Genomic DNA, 21,460 nt, shown 5'->3' on the forward strand with positions numbered 1-21,460 from the left:
CTTGGAAGAAGGAAGATCACAGAGGCAAACTCCATTCTTAGTTCTATCCAAAGGAAAGGGAATCATAGGCAATCTACTCCAAGTGTTATGATTCCTTTGGAAGGGCTCTGCTTATACTTTGCTGAGTGAGGAAAGGCCAAGGGCATCCTGGGAAGGAGGCAGTTTAGCTCCCTGCAATTACAGCTTTCATCTCTTCTCTCAGCACTTCATGATCGATTGTTCATCATTGTGATAGGGGATGGGCACTACAGGAGCACATGGGAGGGTCTTCTCAATTGTGGTGTGAACTTAAGGCAGTATAAGTGGAATGATGTGGTCTTGATCACCCCCACATCTCTGCCAGCTTGCCATTCACGGTTGGTTGCATGTTTCAAGTGTTTTCTCCTTTATTTATTTATTTATTTATAGATTAGTTTATCACAAGAGAATATTCTGTTGTAATTGTCAGCATCTGGAAGGAATCTTTTCTGTGTTTTCCGAGGTAGAGAAGATCACATCCAGGCTATTAGTCAAGGCTTTGTAAGACATTGTTGTTTGTTTGCTCTTCCTCCCACACCATCAGCAACTGCCTTTTTTTGTTTACCAGGTACAAAATGAAGGGGAGAGTGGAGTCCTGCTTTCTAAAACGGGAAGCTAGCCAGTGTGTGTGTGTGTGTGTGTGTGTGTGTGTGTGTGTGTGTGTGTTGAACACCTCCTGGCCACTGAGAAGCAGCTCTCTAATAAGTGCAACCCAATAGAAGAGAGGGAAGGAACTGGTTAGACTTTTGGTCTATGGATCCCACAGCTTCCCTTCCATTTCCACAGAAATCGCTCCTTTTCTGCTGCTATCCTTCCCTTTTCTGTAGGTTCTGTATGCTCATCTCTTCTGCTTTTGGTCTTTCACTCTGACTTTGCCTTCACCTCTTTTTGTGACTCTTCATCATCACTCTCCATATTGCTCAAAGTGCTCATTTTAAGAGCATATGATATTTAGTTGCTGGATTTGTATTGTTAATGAATGGTGAGGCCAACATAATGATCCAGTTTAGGGCTCTGGAGTTAAGATTAAATTTTGGCTTCACCACTTAAGAGTTGCCTGATTTGGACAAATCCCTCAACTTCCCTAGGCCTTTCTTTCGCCACTTGTAAGTTGGGGATAAGGGTTGCTACCCTCCAAGAATTGTCATTAGGACTGGAGAGAATGAACATACTATACTCAGAAGAATGCCTGTCACATGGTCTCAAGAACTATTAGCTGTTACTATTTTAAAAATGTTTATTGTAGGGTATATCGGTGGTACAGTATATAGGGAAATTTCATGCAGTTTTGCTTTACTGAAGAATCAGTAGAGGCATGAAATAATAGTACCCAGAGGCTTACTGGGCGCCTGCATTACAGATCTCTTTTTCGGAACAGATGCCGATCTTGTGGCAAACTGGGCACAAGACCCCTGTGCGAAGGCAAGCAATCTTTAGCGAAGACTCTCTGCAGGGCTAATAAGGCTATTCGGTGACAGAGTGAGGTGAACCAGGCCAAGCTGGAGAGCGGAAAGGAGGGAAGGCGGAGGGGGGTGGTGGTGGAAGCGGGCGCCTGGGGGCGCGTCTGGCAGGCACTGGAACCCAGCGCTGGTTTGGGTGCCGGAGGCTGCGAGCCCAGGGGGCGAGAAGGATGCGCGGGCCCCGAGCGCGTTAGTTACTGTTTGCTTTTCTTTGGGGAAGGCGCCGAAGGTCTCTGAGCAGGTCCCTGAGCTTGCGCTCACGTCGCAGCGGCAGAGCAGGGGCGTCCCCGCCACTCTCGGGGGCTGTGCGTCCGCGGGGCAAAGCCTTGAGAGGAACTCCCGCCCGCGGCGAGCCGAGCAGGGAGGAGGCTCCCCCCGCGCGCGTCCCGCCGCCTTCGCCTTGGCCTCTGGCCCGCGCTCCCCCCGCCCGTGCAGCCGGCGGCGGCAGCGGCGGTGGCCCCGCGCGCCCGGCGGGAGGCGCCTCGGGATGTTTCCGTCGGTTCCTTCCCTCCCCCCGCGCTGACTCCATCCGCCTCCCCGCCCCCTGCTCGGAGCCGGGGCCAGGCGCGAAGGGAGGGAGCGGGCCCGAGACTGCATCATTCCGCACCGGCTGCAGCACAGCCAGAGGGAGCAGGTGGAGCGAGCGAGCGAGCGAGACGCGAGCCGGAGCGCGCCAGGCCCCGGGGAGACTGCAGTGACGCTGCCCCGGAGACATGGCGGCCGGGCGCCTCTGAATAAGCAGAATCCGGAGCCCCTCGTCGTCCGCGGCCGCCGCAGCCCAGGCCATGCCGCACGGCTGCTGAGCGCACGCAGGGGCCGGCCCAGAGGACACATGCGGCAGCGGCTGCCGCCTCGCCCCTGATCCTCTCCCTGCGTTCTCCATGTTGCATTCCTCCTCAGTTTCTCGGGCTGTGTAGCCGCTGCCGCCGGGAGCAGCAGTCAGGGCATCGCTCCGCTCCGCACGTTCACCCAGCCACACTTTTCCATTTTTACCCTTCCCTCCCCACCGCCTTCACCCTTCCCCCCCCAGCCTGCCAGGCATCCATCACCCCACCCCGACACCCCCTCCTGCCTCCATCCGCCGGGGCTATGGCCGCAGAAGAGGTATTGCAGACTGTGGACCATTACAAGACTGAGATAGAGAGGCTGACCAAGGAGCTCACGGAGACGACCCACGAGAAGATCCAGGCTGCCGAGTACGGGCTGGTGGTCCTGGAAGAGAAGCTGACCCTCAAACAGCAGTATGACGAGCTGGAGGCAGAGTACGACAGCCTCAAGCAAGAGCTGGAGCAGCTGAAAGAGGTGAGTTGCCTGTCACCTCATCCCTGCTCGGCCCCCGTCCCCCCACCCCCAACGCCCACTCATCATGTACACAGAAGTCGGGAAGGATGCGGCTGGAAGGAATGTTTCTTCATCTTAGGGTCCTTTGTTGATAAGAGAGGATTGAAAGAGTCCATTGTTTCCCCCCCGGGAGAAAAATTGCCCAGGAAATGAATGTATAAGCTGGAATTCGAGAGGCAGTGGCCCTTCAGGCTGTGGGGGAGGGACATTCAGAAGTCTTCAAGTCTTAGCACTCTAAGGCGACCTTCTGCTGGGTTGGAATGTGTAAATCCAACTTCTCAAAACTGCTGTTATTTCAAACCTGGGTTCCAGCGACAATCCCATAATCCACAAAGGCGATGAGTAGGTTTGTGCTGAGGGACCCACAATTTAAGGATGTAGGATCTATGCTACCTCAGCCTTCTGAACGTAACCACTCCTTGATGCAAGAGGGGACTGTTATTAGAAGAACTCCCCGCCAATCCCATTTGACAAAGTCTGGGCAATCTTCATTCTCCTTGACTTTAGTTATTCTTGTCATGGGCTGCCTGAGAAAAACAACTCCGCTGGATGATCCCACTGCCTTGATTTCACTTCTGAGTGAGGCAGAGCCATGCCCAAGTCCTGTAAGGTCACCCTGACCAGGGAGAATTTAAACTCCCTTACAAATGGTCTGAATGGTAGGTAGCAAATGCATGGGTGGCTGTCCATATCAAATGAGCCTCTTCTGTTTGAAGGGACTGTGTTTATAATACTTGTCCTTTGTAGTCTTTTCGTATTTGGCTTTTTTTAAAGACTGGCTAATGTTTTGGAAGAAAATAATGGATATGCTTTGATGTCCTGTCAAGCACTCATAAGCATACACATACTGTTGAAGGAACTCAGTCTATTTTACCCGATTCCTGAAGCACTATGGGTAGCAACTCACTGGTTATAAATTTAAATGTACCCACTGCTTTTCAATGTGGCAAGACTTTATTTTTAGGTGCATTTTGGCATTTAAAGTGTTATTTCTAAATTTAGCATGTATTATTGAAAATGTTTTCTTATCATGTACTCACTTTTTCAGAAGGCATCTGTTTTATGTTGTTACAGTTAAAAAACATGGTTTATGACCTGTCTAAATGAACTTGCCTTCTAACTTAGTACGTAATATGGCCAACACTTATACTTTCAGGTATGTCTAATTTTTATTCTGATGCCTAAAAGCTAACTAATAAACATACAGTGAACACCCCAACTAGACACCTGATCTTTGTGTATCAGGCTGTTAATTTTGAGTTCATGTTTTTCTTACCATGGACATTTCTGTTCTTAACAACAGCTGGGCTTACTGGTATTGTCCAACTTAGATTAGGTCTGATGTGTTTAAATTCAGTAATGCTAAACCTTGTGAAGTCAGGAAACAGGATAGTGATTGTAATTCTCAGAGATGTTTTGATGTTTACACCTATCAACATTGCTTTGCCAAGACAAGGAAGTGCAAACCAGGCAGTGGTAAGCTATCACCTCCTTGATAAAGGAGGTAGACTTCATTTAATGAAGTATTACTGTTAACTGACCTTCCTGCTTGATTTAAACAACGTTTCTAGGGATATTTCTGTGTCATTTGCACTTAGCCTGCATAGTAAACCATAATGCAATTGTCTTTGCCTTTACTAGACCATGAGCTCTTAAGGCAAGGAATCTGTCTTAATTTACTTTGCATCTAAAGCCTTTAACAAAGCCTAGCACAGAGTAAGTGTGTAATCAATATTTTATGGAAAAATAAATTTATACTGGAAAAAGGTACACCTTTATCAAACATTCACTAGTCAGTATTGGTTAGTGTCAGAGAAAGACTAAGAAAATTAGGAGGTATGGGAACTGTTATTGAAACACTATATTACTATCATCAACAATAATGGGGAAAATGAGAAAAAACATTTTGTGAGCATGGTATAACAGTGGTTTCTTAATAAAGAATGATACAAATAGTAGTTATAAATTTTTTTCTTTAAAAATCTAAGGCATATTTTGTTCTATATAGCAGGAGGTTAATAAAAAATTTATCATGATTATTTTTACCAAATGATACTCATGTACATATGTATTTTAAGTTGCACTTAGCATAAATTCAGTATTTTGATTCCTAATGAACTGTCTTAAGCAATTACATACAATTTACTTTAGAGTAATAAAAATAATCATTATATTTGATTGATAGACTAACCTGGTATTTTTATTCTTTAAACATAATGTACACTTTAGTTGGGAATATTATTAAATGAGCTAAATCTGTCTCAATAATATTTCCTGTTTGAAAAGTAAATCCAGAAGAATTGTGCAAAGATATCCCAATGATGATATCATATAGAAGCCATTTTTGAAAGACATGTTTTATGAGTGCTCTGATTTTTAAAAGGAAGTTTTGTTCATTTTCAGGTGCATATAGTAAACAATGTTACATTTTATCTGTAACACCAAGTATAAAAATCTTTGGTTTATTTCTAGGCTCTTTCAACAACTATGATTCATTTAAAAATAATTGGTCCAGTTTATGGGAATATCAACAGAGAAAGACTGTACTGTTTTTCGAAGTTGAACATTAGTAATTTGTAGGGTAGCAATATGGCTCAGGCTTTACAGGTCATTTTGTTTTCAAGAGTCAGCACCCAACAATGTTGCTGCCCTCCTTCCCAGGCTGATTACCGCTGTGACAATAATGGAAATGAGCAGCATTGCCTGAAGATGTTCAAAATCAAGACAATGAATTCCTGAATGTTTTTCTAGTTATTTCTTCCCTTAGTCTAGATTGCTTTTTGACCTGGCCTGACATCATTTAGAGCTCTGCCCTATGCCTACATCACTGTCTACATGACCCAAAAGAACACACTTAAAAAGAAAAGTACTAAGGATATGAAAAAAAGAATGACTTCTGACATCGTCATTATGTTCTCATTTTAATTATCTTTGGGGAGCTGGACAAAACCATATACCCGTTAGAATACGTGACCATCATTTTATGATTTCACAAGTAATGCTTGCTTCTCAGTGACCTGAGGGGCACGCATGCCCAGTTATGTCCAGATCCTGCTGATTGTATGTTTGGGATGTGTATAAATCAGCACTGTGAGTGTCATTCAGGCCAAAATAGTGTTTGAAGAAGAGTCATAGTTCTAAAATAATTTTAAAACTAAAAATATACATACATTAAAAAAAAAACCCTAGAATTTAAGTTTGTTTATTTGTTTTTTGTTTTGTTTTGTTTCTTACTTAAAAAATATTTGAAATTTAGAAAGTAGTAAAGTTGAGAAAGATCTCCTCAGAAAGGAATGATTCAGCATTCCTGATGGCATTTTAGAAAACATCCATGTGACATCTTTAGAAAAGTTTTGCAGCTAGGTTACAGTAGACTATGTACTAAGAATCTCCAACTCCCTTTTTTTGCTCATGTTCTCCAAGGATAGACCCCACTTGCTGAAGAAGCACTTTGTGGGCAATGGGAAGCTTTTCTTCCTGGCACCGATTTTATGATTTTTCAGGGCTATGGTTAAATCATTCAAGGAGTAAACATTGAACTCACACACTTTTTAGAGACTGTCACATTAGGGACCCGAGGAAAGCCATTAAATTACTTTGATTCATCTTTAAACAGAAAGTTTTTTCTTCATATGCTTGGAAAGATTGTTAGCATCTTGTTGTATATTCTAAATCATGAAATCATACTGTGGTGGGAATCCCCAGATTTCACTTCCCATTTATAAATAAACATAGAGAATGTTAATAATTCATTTACCTAAGCTAATATTTTCTTGCTCACTGTTTTTTCAAAAAAGAAATATTTATTTTTATTATCAAATTAATTAAAACATCTAAAATATATCAATGTAGGGTGCCTAGGTGGCTCAGTTGGTTAAGTATCTGACTTCTGATTTTGGCTCATTTATCCAGGGTTGTGGGATCAAGCCCCATGTTGTGTGCCAAGTGTAGAGCCTGCTTGGGATTCTGTCTCCCTCCCTTTGCCCCTCTGCCCCTCTCCCCCATTCACGTGCTCTCTTTCTCTCTCTCTCTCAAAAAAAAAGAATGATACTTTAAAAAAGTATATGCACATACATTTTTGGAAAGTATTTACAAACAACCTCAACAAACAACACAATCACTTTCAATCATATTTCTTCCTTTTTTTTTTTTTTTTGACCTAATCGCTCTAACTTGCACCCTTCTTTTTATTTCAACTCAAAATTTCATCTCTGGCAAAGTTATTTCTCAGATATCGTTTAGCAAGTTGTTATATCTTTCATCACACTCATTATGCTTGTATGAACATGTATGGTAGCCATGCTTGGGCAATTTTTTTGGATTTGCATGCTTGTGAATATTCTACTATATCATTCCCTTAAATACAGTTGTACTTTATGGACATCGCATTCCAAATTTGAAAATATGATGGCTACTTGCATGTTGAAATATACTGTAAAACATAATGTTGTACCTGTAAATATGGCTTTGAAGGAGAGGAAGGCATGAAGAGATGCACTCACAATAATTCATTGTGCTGAAGGAGAAGACATGTGAAGTCAAGTGGCAGGAGTTGAAATTGGAAAGTGGCAGGAGCTACATTTTGCCTTGAAGATGGGGAACCATTAAAAGGAAATGAAAAGAAACACTTTGTAACTGTATTTGGTGCCTTATGTCTTATTTGATATTCAAAGTAATTCGAAGACTTACTGCTCATTTTTACAGATAAAAAATAGCAAAAATAATAAAGTGTTTAATCATGTACAAAGCTCCGTTTAGGACTAGGCATTTTGCATGTCTTATCTCTGATTCTTACAGCGATCTTTTTATGAGGTAGATATTACTCAAATTATGCAGAAGAGGAAAGTAGGTTTTAGGTTAAGGATTCTTCTCAAGGCTGCCAAACTAAGTGGTGAAACCTGGTTTAGGAAGAAGCCCATTGTCTTCTCACTGCACCATACCACCCGGGAAGGTGGTACACGTCCGTCACAAGTGTGGTTTAGAAAGTCCCAGCGTTGGCTCTAGAGGGTGGATTGGAGCTGTGCGGGAACGGTAGGGATGGTGAGGAGGGGTCACACCTAACAGCCCTTTAGGAGGTGTAGGGTGGAACCCAATGCTGGGTGACTAGATGTGGAAGGTACGGGAAAGAATACAGTGGAGTATTTTCTTAGGATGTGTAGAAGGTGGTTCCATTTACAAAGGAAGGTGCTATGGGGTAGAGCAGTTTTAGAGGGTAAGGTGGATGGCCAAGGCATATGAGTCCTTTTAATTCATGTTTTCTTTGAGGGGAGGCATAAGTTCCATGAGACAATCCAGTACTCAACTCTCAATTTAATAAAACAAATGAGTAATTTGTGCAATTAGTCACCATTTCATTCAGACCTAATTTCCAGAACACGGAAGACATGAACAGCTTAGCAGTGTTTTCACCAGTTAGTTTGACTGCATTTTGAATTAGGAGATTTGAAAATTAATAAACAATGGGCAAAGAAGCTGGGCTGACACAGCGAGGGCCCAGAGGTCAGCCTAAGTGGAAAACGGTCCTTGCTGACCTCTTCAGTTAGAGAGGGGCCTGGGAGAAACACCTCACACCCCTTGCTGACTGAAAAGTTGAAATTGCATTAGTGTTTTGTTTTGTTTTGTTTTTATTTGAGAGATAGAGAGAGAGAGGGAGAGAGAGAGAGAGAGAATGTGAGCAGGGAGCGGGACAGATGTAGAAAGAGAATTCTAAGCAGGTTCCACACTCAGTGTGGAGCCTGACATTGGGCTTGATCCCACAACCCTGGGATTATGACCTGAGCTGAAATCAAGAGTCAGATGCTCAATTGACTGAGTCACCCAGGCGCCCCTTTTGAATTTAAGTTTTTTTTCCTTTCCTTTTTTGGTGACAAGAGTTTGCTCCTTCAGAATTATGATTCTGTAATTACAACAATTTATGGCAACAATCCAAGTTAGGTAAAATCATATACAAATTGGGGCGCCTGGGTGGCGCAGTCGGTTAAGCGTCCGACTTCAGCCAGGTCACGATCTCGCGGTCCGTGAGTTCGAGCCCCGCGTCAGGCTCTGGGCTGATGGCTCGGAGCCTGGAGCCTGTTTCCGATTGTGTGTCTCCCTCTCTCTCTGCCCCTCCCCCGTTCATGCTCTGTCTCTCTCTGTCCCAAAAATAAATTAAAAAAAAAAAAAAAAAAAAAAGCTGAAAAAAAAAAATCATATACAAATTAATAGTTTCTCCTTTCTCTCCTCCCAATTCTGTCTGTATTTCTAATACTTTGATGAGTATTCTTTTATACTTGTTTTAAATGTCTTTAAACATATAAATCCATTGACAGGGTTGTTGTTCCTATTCCTTTGTTTTTATAAAAATGGGGTCACTTTATACATATTACTTTGCAACCTGCTGTCTTTCATTTAATACTGTATCCTTTTAGAATGCAGATTTTTCTAGAGCAGAGCTACCTTTTTAAGGCACTGATGTTGCAAGTGTGAAGAAAATTGGACTGCGTAGAGAAGAAAACCAGAGAATCTCAGGGAGGGTGGGTAACTCTGGGGGCTTGGAGGGAGCAGGTGGCCCAGCTTCTGCCCTGAGGATGGCTCTGGTGCTGAGAGAGAGAAAGTAAGTGCAGGCGTGTGTGAAACAAATGGATGGTGTTTGTTGGGTTGTCCTGTGGCAGGCCTGTGTGATAATACCAAGGAAAAAGATGGAAAGTCTTGTGGGTGAATTAGCAGCAGTTTTGATTCTTGTCTTCTTGGCTGATGATGGAGCTATGTGCATCAGCATAATAGGTGGCTAGGTTCCATGGCCAGCAAGAGCTGGTCCTGCAGTGTGACTGCATCCTGTCCATACTGGGTCTTGGTGAGAAGCCAAGATGATTCAGACAATTGGGCCTCTTTATGTTCTCCCATCTTTGCCCTGTGTTAGTTGAGTTTTGAGATAGTTGGTTAGGCTCTTCTACAGCACCTCGTATTTGGCATGATATGAAGTCGATGGGGATCAGTGGGTACAAGACAGGAGATTGTTTGGCAAAAGTGTTCTTCCTTATTACAGTGAAAAAGAATAGAAGAATGACAATTGATACCTTTTCCTTCTGGGATTTAATTATTTTGTCTATAAAATTAAGGGGATGGGATAGATAATTTCTATGATTTTTTGCAGCTCTAAATTTCTGTGATGCTGTGTTTTAGAGTTACCTTGTCTACTTATTTTATCTACCTGTCCTTTACTTTTCAAATTCGTTCTAATTTTTTCTTTTTTTTTACAAAATACAGAATGATCTTCTGTAATTACAGTAATGTTTACCTAGCCTTTAGGGATGTGCATCAGCTGTTTTTGGTATTTTTCGTCCCATCTATTTCTGCTCTGGTCACTCACTTCTAGCCGGGATAATCCACTTGTTTTCACACTTGTATTCTGTCTATTTATTTATTATATTTATTTATTTATTTATTTTAATAATTCACAGTTTTCCTTTCCTTTGATACCTGGCCCAAACTCCTTTTCCTTCTGGATTCACTTTCGTTCTTTAATCATATCTATATTGTTATAGAACTGATTCATTGAGTTTATTTCATTGACATATTTGTACTTGGCTTCAGAGAGCAGAACCATGGCCCAGTGGGTCTCTGGGAGCCAGATTTGGGGCCCAAATCAAGAACTAACAAGTACAGGTGTCCAATAATGGAATGAGGCAGCTTTCTTTAGGAAGTAGTGAGCTCCCTGTCACCAAAAAAATTTAGGGAAAGGCTAGGCAACCACATGCTAGAAACACTGTCTGGAAGGTTCATACTTAGAAAGGAGTTTATATAGAACGATCTCCAAGTTTCCCCCCAACCCAATCTGAGTTTTTTTGATTTTATCATTTCATGTGTTCCAAGTAATTTCATATGTTTATGTGTTTTTAATATGCTCTTCCCCATGACTAGATAACAGTGTTTCCAACTTCGTTACATTTTTCTGTTTAATCTTTAGCATTTTGCTGTATTCTGACTTTGAATATTTGGAATGTTTTCAAAGTGTATCAAAAGTTTATCTTAAATTTGATTTATGTTTTGCTTGATTTTTCAGTAGGAAACATGCATAATAAAGAACTTAAGGTGACTATATCTGTAAATTTGGGGTAATATCCATGAAACTTTGTATAGTTTGAAGCTATATGGTTACATTGGGGGGGGTCTATAGCCTCTAGAGTATTTGTTTTCGTACACACACGCACAGTGATATATTTTGTCATTTACACTTAGTTCAGTATTTTATATCTGCACTGTCAACTGTTTTCATTAGGTAGCAATCTGAGTTTTTGTTTTGCTTTAGGTTGCCCATGCCTCTTGTGTTTCAGTTATCCATTCAAAAGTTTGTATTGAGTGGCTACTATGTTGGGCACTATGCCACGTGGTGAAGATACAGTGTTGAGCAAGACAGACAAGATGGAGCTGCCTGAATGCAGCTTATGTTTCAGACCTGGGAGAGAGTCCACAAACACACACAGTCAGGATGTGAGAAATGCCACAAGTGAAGAGATGGAGACTGGCTAGGGATGGTGTGATCAGGAAAGCCTCTCTAGGAGGTGATGGTTGAGCCCGGACCTGAATGATGAAAGGCCCATCCTGTGGAAGAAGGGATTTTGAGGAAGGGGTACAAGTACAAAGATCATAGAACTCTGTTTGTGGTTGTTAGGGGAAATGATGGGTCACCATGCCTTGTAAGTATAGCCATTCATATTTGAAAAGTGACCGTTTATAAAGTACTATATTTTGGATTAGATTTTGGGTCTCAGCATAGGAAGTGTGTAAGCAAAGCCTAAATGCTCTTTGGGATCTTCTTTTGGAAGAGTTGGGTCAGAATCAGTGACTTTCTATACGGACTACTCATTAGGGTCATCTGGGTGATTTACAAAAATACTGCTGCCTTGACCCCATGATCCCACTCCAGCTTCCCCCCTGGGCAGTTCAGAGTCTTTGGGGGTGAAGCCGGGGCTTTGTTATGTTAACCCTTCTCCCCTTATAGGTACAGTTAGGGCTGAGAACCTCTCCTAGAAACTTCCAACTCTAGGACTAAATGACTATAGGAATAGGAGTGTTCTGTAAGAAAAGCTGGGAAGTTATGAGCTAATATGTAAACCTTAATTGCACAGTCTTTTTACTTCTCCAGTTTCTGAAAACTAAAACACTGTAGGGGCACCTGGATGGCTCAGTCCATTAAGTGTCTGACTTCAGCTCAGGTCATGATCTTGTGTCTGTGAGTTCAAGCCCCGCGTTGGGCTCTGTGCTAACAGCACAGAGCCTGGAACCTGCTTCAGGTTCTGTGTCTTCCTCTCTCTCTGTCCCTCCCCCACTCACGCTCTTCTCTGTGTCTCTCAAAAATGAATAAACAGTAAAATAATTAAAAACAAAAAACTAGAACACTGTAAAGCCTTTCAGAAAACCAACAGATATCATCAAAAACTTGACTGCGTTAGAAATGTATGTTAAATGAGACTGTGTTTATTTTTATATACTCTAGGGTTCTTTAAAGTTTACTTTAAAAGTTGTCTTCTTTGGGGCGCCTGGGTGGCTCAGTCGGTTGAGCATCCGACTTCAGCTCAGGTCACTATCTCGCGGTCCGTGAGTTCGAGCCCCGCGTCGGGCTCTGGGTTGATGGCTCAGAGCCTGGAGCCTGCTTCCGATTCTGTGTCTCCCTTTCTCTCTGCCCCTCCCCTGTTCATGCTCTGTCTCTCTCTGTCTCAAAAATAAATAAAAAACGTTAAAAGAAATTAAAAAAAAAAGTCTTCTTTGTTGAATCTGGTTTTTTGCTTTATTCTGTTTGCAGTTGCTAATGCAAACTTTACAAGTTTATAAATAGAGAATTAAAAAAGAATTGCTTTGATTGATCTTTAACTTCTGGGGTTCTTTTTTTAATTATTAACGTTTATTTATTTATTTTGAGAGAGAGAGAGAGAGAGTGGGGGCAGGGAAAGAGAGAGAGGGAGACAGGATCTCAGGCAGGCTCCACGCTGTCAGCGCAGAGCCTGACATTGGGCTCAGTTTTACGAACCATGAGATCATGACCTGAACTGAAATCAAAAGGATGCTTAATGGACTGAGCCACCCAGGTGCCCCTGGGGTTATTTCCAATTGTTCTTTTGGTTATACATGCTCACTGTTTTCAAACAGTATTTTATGGAGAAAAAGCACTCTTCTAAAATGTAATATTTAACTGGTGTGTTTCTGTCTTTAAAATTAGAATTGAAAATAAGAAACCTGTTTACATTTATGGGAAGTACCCGGTGACAGCAATTTCCTTAAGAATGTTTTGTTGCAGTTTGGCGTGGGTCTGTAATGGAAGGTTCAGAATGACGGGTCTTTGTTTTTCTCTTGCATACTGCAGACTAATGTGGAATCAAATGCCACTGCTGAAGAGGCCTTATCCATCAATTTTTGAAATTGAAAAAGGTTTATATTATAACGGATGTGTGTTGTTGATAAGCCTTACTGAGTGCCATTCTCTAGAAGGTTTTAGGAGATGTTTTTTTTTTTTTAAGTTGACCTCTGTGTGAGGTAACTAGATGGAGACAGGACTGGACATGACTTCTGTTGTTGAGCTGAAGATACTGTCATCTTGCACATTATCTTTTTGGCATATACAACCATTTTTTCCCGCTTTAAATCACAATGTGGCTTGCTTTCTGCTAATGCTGGCGTGTGTGTGCAGAGCTTTTAAACCCAAAACCTCAAGTAAACATAATTAGGAAGGAAAAGCAACCATTACAGGGGAAGAAAGGGGTATATTGCACTTTCTGAATACCTTTTGAATTGTTGGCTTTTTGGATTATTTAAAAAAAAAAATTGATACTGGGGACTCCTGGGTGGCTCATTCGGTTAAGTGTCTGACTTCGGCCTGGCCAGGATCTCACAGTTTGTGGGTTTGAGCCCCGCTTTGGGCTCTGTGCTGACAGCTTGGAGCCTGGAGCCTGCTTTGGATTCTGTGTCACTCCCTCTCTGCTACCCACCCCCCCCCCCCCCCCGGCACTCTGTCTCCCCCTCTCTCAAAAATAGACAAACATTAGGGGCACCTGGGTGGCTCAGCCGGTTAATCGGCCGACTTCGGCTCAGGTCACGATCTCACGGTCTGTGAGTTTGAGCCCCGCGTCGGGCTCTTTGCTGACAGCTCAGAGCCTGGAGCCGGTTTCAGATTCTGTGTCTCCCTCTCTCTGACCCTCCCCCGTTCATGCTCTATCTCTCTCTGTCTCAAAAATAAATAAACGTTAAAAAAAAAATTAAAAAAAGACAAACATTAAAAAAAATTAAAAAAGATATGATACCGGTTCTTAAGTAGTGTTGGTAATTCAGAATTAACTATGGCTTAATGATCTTCTTTTAGTTAATATTTTAAAATAATTTAGGGGCACCTGGGTAACCCAGTCATTCATCGAGCCTCTGACTCTTGATTTTGGCTCAGGCATTATCCAGGGTTGTGGGACTGAGCCCTGCATTGGGCTGTGCGATGAATGTAGAGCCTTCTTGGAGTCTCTCTCTCTCTCTCTCTCTCTCTCTCTCTCTCTCAAAAAAAAAAAAAAAAAAGTCCACCTCCTTCAAAGAGGGGAGAACACATGGGCATACACACACACACACACAAACACAAAATAATTTAGAACTAGAACCCTAAGAGACCTCAGGGTGTCTGTCTTAATTACTGTAGTTACAGTTATATGTGCTTTGTTTTTTCATTGTAGCAAAATAAATAAAATACCTTTGCAAGTAACTTTGAAGTGTTTGGGATAATATGAGCTATTATTTGCTAGAATTGAGACCAAGATCTCAAATCCACAATTATATTTTTAGACAATGGTCACAGTAAGACATTTCAGGGAAAGACAATGAAAAGAACTTTATACCCATGAGGTTTTTGTCATCATTGATCAGTTTGAAGTGAAAAAATTTTAAGTTGCATTTTTAAAAAAAATTTACTTATTTTGAGAGAGAGGGAATGAGGGTGAGTAAGCAGGGAAGGGGCAGAGAGAGAGGGAGAGAGAGCATCCCAAGCAGGCTCCATGCTGAGAGCGTGGAGTGTGGAGCTTATTGGGGGGGCTCAATCTTATGAGCCATGCATGACCTGAGCCAAAATCAAGAGTCAGACACTTAACCCACTGAGCCACCCAGGCACCCCTTAAGTTGTATTTTAATTTGTGATACCCATGTGATTTAGAAATTCAGAAAATGGACACCAGAGTAAATACTGTGAGCAGATCATTGCATAAAGCTAAATAATGGTTCATTCATTCTTCCCTACAATAATGATATATTTAGCACCTTCTATGTGTTAGGCATAGAACTGGATGCTGAGGATACACCAGAGAGCAATTCCAACAGAAATCTTGGTGATGGAGGGAGACAAGGGGAGGGTAGTGTGGGGGCAATAAACAAAATGAGCAAGTAAAATAGAATGTTAGATGGTCCTAAGTGGTAGAGAGAAAGAGCAGAGAAGAGGGAGATAGGCTTTGAAGTGGGAAAATGTTACTATTTCCAATTGTGTGGTCAGAGAGAGGCTCCTTGAGAGGGATGGCAAAGAGGCCACCTGACTGGCTGGGATTGAGTGAGGGGGGTGAATAGTAAACGAGGCAGAGAGGGAATGGGGGTTAAATGATGAATCAACTTTTAGGTTGTTACCAGGACTATGCCTTTTGGTCTCAGTGAGATGGGGAAACTTGAGAAGGATTTGGAGCAAAGGAGTCACAATGCTCTTTTCCCCACATTGAGATAATCTGTGCATACTTTCAAGTAAGACTTAACTTCTTTTTGGGAAAAGGAGTTTAAATTGAACTAGTAGCTCCTGAGATGTGACGCATCCTTTTTTTAAACTCTCCTCCATAGCAAGTATTTAATAGATATTTATGGTATTACATTGATTGAGGCTGGAAAAAAATGATAAAGTTATTCAGATAGCCAGGTATTTTATTTTCTTTTTAAAGAATATTTATTTAAGTAATCTCTACACCCAGTGTGGGGCTCGAACTCAAAACCCCAAGATCAAGAGTCACATGCTCTACAAACTGAGTCAGCCAGGTGCCCCGGGTAGCCAATTATTTTGAAAAGAGGTTGGATTAGACCACTCTTTTAAAAATAACCATTTGTATCATGTCTCTGCCTTTTGGCTAAGATCAAGTGTAAAAATAGCCATTTGTTTGATTGATTAAACCAGTTCACTAAAGAGACACTGTGCTGACTTTTCTGGTTCCTTGTACCTGAATCTTTAACTTTCTTTTATTCTCTCTTACTCTAGACCGTATGAACCATCCAGTAGATCCCAGTCGAAGGTGACAGAAAGACAATTTCAACATTCTCTTATAGATTCTGTGTTATGGTTGATATCCTACTTTCTGAGGCACTGGAATGGATGCTAGTCATTATTTCATTCATTTGTATATTAAAAATTTATTTAATGTTTATTCATTTTTGAGAGACAGAAGGAGACAGAGCGTGATCAGAAGAGGGGCAGAGAGAGAGGGAGACACAGAATCCGAAGTAGGCTCCAGACGCTGAGCTGTCGGCACAGAGCCTGATGCAGGGCTCGAGCTCACACATCGAGAGATCATGAGCTGAGCCGAAGTCAAATGCTTAGCTGACTGAGCCACCCAGGCACCCCTACATATTAAATTTTTTTTAATTGAAGTATAGTTGGCATACAGTATTGTATAGGTTCAGGTGATTTAACATTTATATACATGGTGAAATGATTACCATGATAAATCTGGCCACTATCTGTTACCATGTGAAGTTGTTGCCTATTATTATGTATGTTCTGTACTGTACGATGTACACTGTATCCTCATGTCTTGCTTATTTTATAATTGGAAGTTTGTATTAAATATTTAGAGAGGATCAGCTGTATGCTAAGCATTATGGTTGTTATACGAAAATGAGGAAGATACAGTGTCTATGTATTAAAAAAAATTTTTTTAAGTTTATTTATTTTGAGAGAGAGAGAGAACACGAATAGGGGAGAGGCAGAGAGAGAGGAAGAGAGAGAATCCCAAGCAGGCTCTGCACTGTCAGAATGGAGCCCGATGTGGGGTTTGAACCCACAAACTGCAAGACCATGACCTGAGCTGAAACCAAGAATCAGGTGCTGAACCGACAGAGCCACCCATGTGCCTAGAAATGGTCTATAATTTTAAGTTAGTTATTTACTCTTGGTAGCAACAGACATGAACAAAGGTGATTATGATACTTTAATGGAAAGGTCATGGGCTTTTTTTTTTAATGTTTGTTTCTTTATTTTGAGGGAGAGAGAGCATGTGTGCAAGAGCGGGGGATGTGCAGAGAGAGAGAGAGAGAGAGAGCGCGCGAGAGCAAGAGAGAGAGAATCTGAAGCAGGCTCCTCACAGTCAGTGCAGAGTCTGAAGTGGGGCTCGAACTCAAAAACTGCAAGATCATGACCTGAGCTGAAATCAAGTCAGACGCTCAAATGACTGAGCCACCCAGGCGCCCCAAGGTCATGGGCTTTTGAGTCAGAGTGCTGTGTGATCTTAACACTTAAAACTCTATGAACCTCACTTTCTTCTTCTGTAAAATAGGGAAAGATAATAACTATGGGTGTTAAAGAAAAATCCCTGTGAGGGATGTAGAAGAGTCCTTGACACATAGTAAACACCTGATAAATGATGGATGTGTTGGGGATGATGATAATAATAATAAAATAACAATAAAAACAGTAACGTATTGGCTGTGCTTGATAGGATACTGAAGTGGAGGGCAGCAAAGTTAACTTAAAAGAATCAGAGAAAGCTTCCTGATTGAGGCAACATGTGAGAGGGCATTGAAGAACAAGTAGGACTTTTTCAGACAGCTGAGAAGGCAGAGTCATTCAGTAAGATGGAAACCACCTGCAAAGGAGGGAAGGTTGGAGGGATTGATGCTTCTCAGCTGTGGTGGCTGCAGTAGGTGGTGTTTGAAATGAGATAAGAGGTGGGGGGTGAGCCTGGGGAGATGGTTTGGGGCCAGAGGGGGAAAGGTCTTCTAATGAGGTTGTCGGTCCCCACCAGCCAAGGCCTTTGTGCTGTGATGTCTGCCATGAGAAGGCTCTGCCAGTGACAGCAGGCTCAGCCACCCTGGAGGAAGGTACCTCTAACAAATCAGGGGGCTGGAAATATCTGCTGTTTGTATGTGCTCTGTTGGGTATGTTTTAGGGTTTGTTTTAGCCTCATGGCTTTTTGTGAATCTGAGAGTGGCAGCTTCCCGGTCTTTTGCCGCCATTGTGGTCAGGTTGCCTATTTGCCTGTTAGTTTGGGCCCTCAGCACCCACTGTCTCTTCACGGCATTGGGCTGGTGCTGCTCCTCATGGTCCTGATCTCTCACATCCCCCTCGGATTCCTGACTCTGTCAGCTCTGAGAGCCACTAGTGTCCTACAGTCTTGACATAGATCCTTTAAAAAATTTTTTTTTAAAGTTTTAAATTTTATTTAAACCCACGTTAGTTAACATATAATGTAATAATGGTTTCAGGAGTAGTTGACATAGATTCTAATCTGTTGGTCAAGCCTTTGGATATGTTAAGCTCTGTCCATACCGGACTTGAACATTCTCTGCCATTGGGTTTTGCTAATTAAATTTAATTGCTGTTTTCCTCCTGTTGTCTTTTCTCTCAGTTGCCATTGATTCAGGTTCAACCTTCCTTTTGCTTCTCCTCTGGGACAATCTCTCTTACAGCTTGTGAACAGGAGCAGGTCACTTATGGGGAAGTTCAGGAGCTTAAACTATTCTAATGCTATGAGAAAAGTCTTGAAAATTTCCAAGCAGGAAAATAATTAATTTTGTATATTTTTAAAGTTTATTTATTTTGAGATGGGGGAAGGGAGAAAAAGAGAAAGAGAGAGAGAGAACCCAAGCAGGCTCCACACTGTCAGTACTGAGTCTGTTGTGGGGCTCCATTCCACAAACTGTGAGATCATGACCTGAACCCCAGTCAAGAGTTGGGTGGTTAATTGACTGAGCCACCCAGGCAACCAGGTTTATATTTTAAAATTGTGATTTTTGGTTTTTGGTTCTGGCAGTACAGTGGTCTAGGACCTCTGACTAACCCTTCTGCTGGAAACAGTTAAAGATACTTGATAACATATAACACTATCCCTTAAAATGCACAAGTGAATTGGCTATTTCGGAAGGATTCTCAGAGGCTAAAACTGAATTAAAGCGGAAACCCTTAGAACTAAGTAGTACATCAAAGCTGACTTTGGCTTTGAGTGCTTTTGCTGAATCAGGTAAAAATGAGCATTGTTTCTGTGGGCTGCTTGGGGTAGAGAAAATAGAAAAAACCTAATGTCCTTCTAAGTTTGAGGCCCAAAGGACTTAATGCTCAGTGTAAGGGACAATTGGATATATTGTCCTTCCCCACCTCCATCACCTGACTACATGAAAAATTGGGTCTTTTTCCTCAGATTTCATATTCCCCACAATTGGTTCTCACCATAGACTGCAGATTGTTCACACAGAATGTATGTGTATGGAGGGGATGAATCCAAAAAAATCTTAAGGTCCTAAAGTCAGAATTTAGAATGATTCCAGGTTGGTCATGCCTGCAGACATCTGTCAGAAGCAAATACAGACCTGCTCTAAGAAACCTACTGACATGATAGGTTAGAAAGAATCAACACAGATAATATTCTAAAAAATACAAAGGGTGCCTGGGTGGCTCAGTTGGTTAAGTATCAGACTCTTGATCTCAGTTCAGGTCTTGATCTCAGGGCCGTGAGTTCAGGCTCCATGCTGGGCTCCACACTGGGTATGAAGCCTACTTTAAAAATAAATAAATAAATAAATAAATGGCAAAATATACAAGGAGGGCTCCACACTGGGTATCAAGCCTACTTTAAAAATAAATAAATAAATAAATAAATAAATAAATAAATAAATGGCAAAATATACAAGGAGCAAGGCACCTTTGGCTCCACATCTTTGTCATTACCTTTTAAATTTTAATTTATTTATTTTTATTTGAGAGAAAGAGAGGGAGAGAGAGAGAGGGAGGGAGAGAGTCATAAGCAGACTTGGGGCTCAATCCCACCACCCCAGGATCATGACCTGAACTGAAATCAAGAGTTGGATGCTCAACCGACTAAGCCACCCAGGCATCCCCTGGTCATTACTTTGTACTGTTAAACTTTAGGATATTTGCCTCACTGGTAGATGTGAAAGTTATCTCATTGTAGATTTGGTTTGCATTTTGGAGATTGTTAATGAGGGTAAGCATCTTAGATGTTTACAAGTATTTATGTTTCCTCATTATTGAAAGGACTTTTTTTGTGTCTTTTGCCCATTTTTCTATTGGGGTTGTTTATGTTCTTTTTACCCATTTGTAGGAGTATATCTGTGTTGTGTAGACTAAGCCTTCTCAGTCATATAAGCCGGAAATCTGTTCCTAGTTTGTGCCTTGTCTTTTGACAGTTTCTGGGGTGTCTTTGATGAGGAGAACTTCATAATTTTAATTTGGTTGACTTACTACTTTTATGTTGATACATTGTGTGTTTTTTTAAGTTTATTTATTTATTTTGAGAGAGAATGAGTGAGAGAGCGGTCAGCATGGACCCCGATGCAGGGTTCAATCTGACGAGCTGTGAGATCATGACCTGAGCCGAAGTCGGATGCCCAACTGACTGAGTCACCCAGGTGCCCCTATAATAACATTTTTAATAGCTGGTGGAATACTTCTTCCTATTTTTCTCTTCTTTAGAATGCATTGGTTTTAGGAAGTCTTCTTTGCTCTCATTGACTCTTTGCTTTGATAGGCTTTCAACGTTTACAAGGAAACAACAAGTGAATGAGGGCAGATCACACCATTTCTATCTCACCAGTAAGTGTTAAGGAGAAGGATGCCAAGTGTTTGGTTGTGGTTGTCCTAGACTCTGCATACATTTTTATAAGCAAAGCAGGCAAGCTCCAGAAAAGGAACTAAATTGTCTAATTAGATGTTACTAGAAAACTTAATGGGATCTGTGCTCTAATTCTTAAGTCACTTGGGAGAAAAATATTATTTAAGGGCTTTTCATAAAGTATTAAAGATATAAGTTTGAATCCCTTTTTGGTTTTTGAGCAAGCACATGCATATTTCTAACTTAAGCATCTGGAATATCTTACTACCTGAAGCTCTGAAAATTCTTCCTTTGGTTATTTTCTTCTCATGACAGTTGTTGGAAAAACAAACTTGTAGACTACTTCCCAATTCACTGGTCTACTTAGGTATAAATAACATCATAATACCATAAAATTTAAAACTTTTATGGAAAGGGTCAGATGAAATATTACTTAAGTAGGAATCAACTTATTTTTTTATCATTTTACATGATTCCATATATAGTATTATGAAAAATGTAATTGTTCCTCTTAAGTTTAAAAAATCATAGTATTACTTTTGTTCTGATAGTTTTAAACCAATAATTTTCTCTTATGTCTATAGCTTAATTACATTTTCAAGTCACAATACTTGACCTTTTCCCTTTCATAATATTAACTACATGAAGAAGAAAAGTTCAGCAATGCAGCATTATATGGAAACTCCCTCTTTAACATTACAAAATAAGACTTCTCCAGTCCCTTTTTCTACCCAAATCCTTTTCTTTTCTTTCTTTCTTTTTCTTTTCTTTTCTTCTTCTTCTTCTTCTTCTTCTTCTTCTTTGATATTTTTGAGAGCAAGAGAG

The 21,460-nt window shown here is 41.2% G+C and overlaps 1 protein-coding gene across 5 annotated transcripts in view; it reads left to right on the forward strand.

The window, feature by feature from the left end:
* Positions 1–2,034: 2,034 nt before the first annotated feature.
* BICD1 (BICD cargo adaptor 1) overlaps positions 2,035–21,460 on the forward strand; it is a 252,906-nt gene continuing 233,480 nt past the window's right edge. For 2 of the 5 annotated variants that reach the window (XM_060657977.3, XM_060657979.3), the window contains exon 1: positions 2,039–2,780. In XM_060657977.3, coding sequence (XP_060513960.1) covers positions 2,568–2,780 — 213 coding nt within the window. In that variant the 5' untranslated portion in view covers positions 2,039–2,567. Of the gene's footprint in view, positions 2,781–21,460 lie in introns of all 5 variants that reach the window. The other 3 variants (XM_060657981.3, XM_060657978.3, XM_060657982.3) reach the window with 2 other exon arrangements.

The sequence above is a fragment of the Panthera onca genome, chromosome B4 (assembly GCF_046562875.1).
Source record: "Panthera onca isolate mPanOnc1 chromosome B4, mPanOnc1 haplotype 2, whole genome shotgun sequence".
NCBI lineage: Eukaryota > Metazoa > Chordata > Mammalia > Carnivora > Felidae > Panthera > Panthera onca.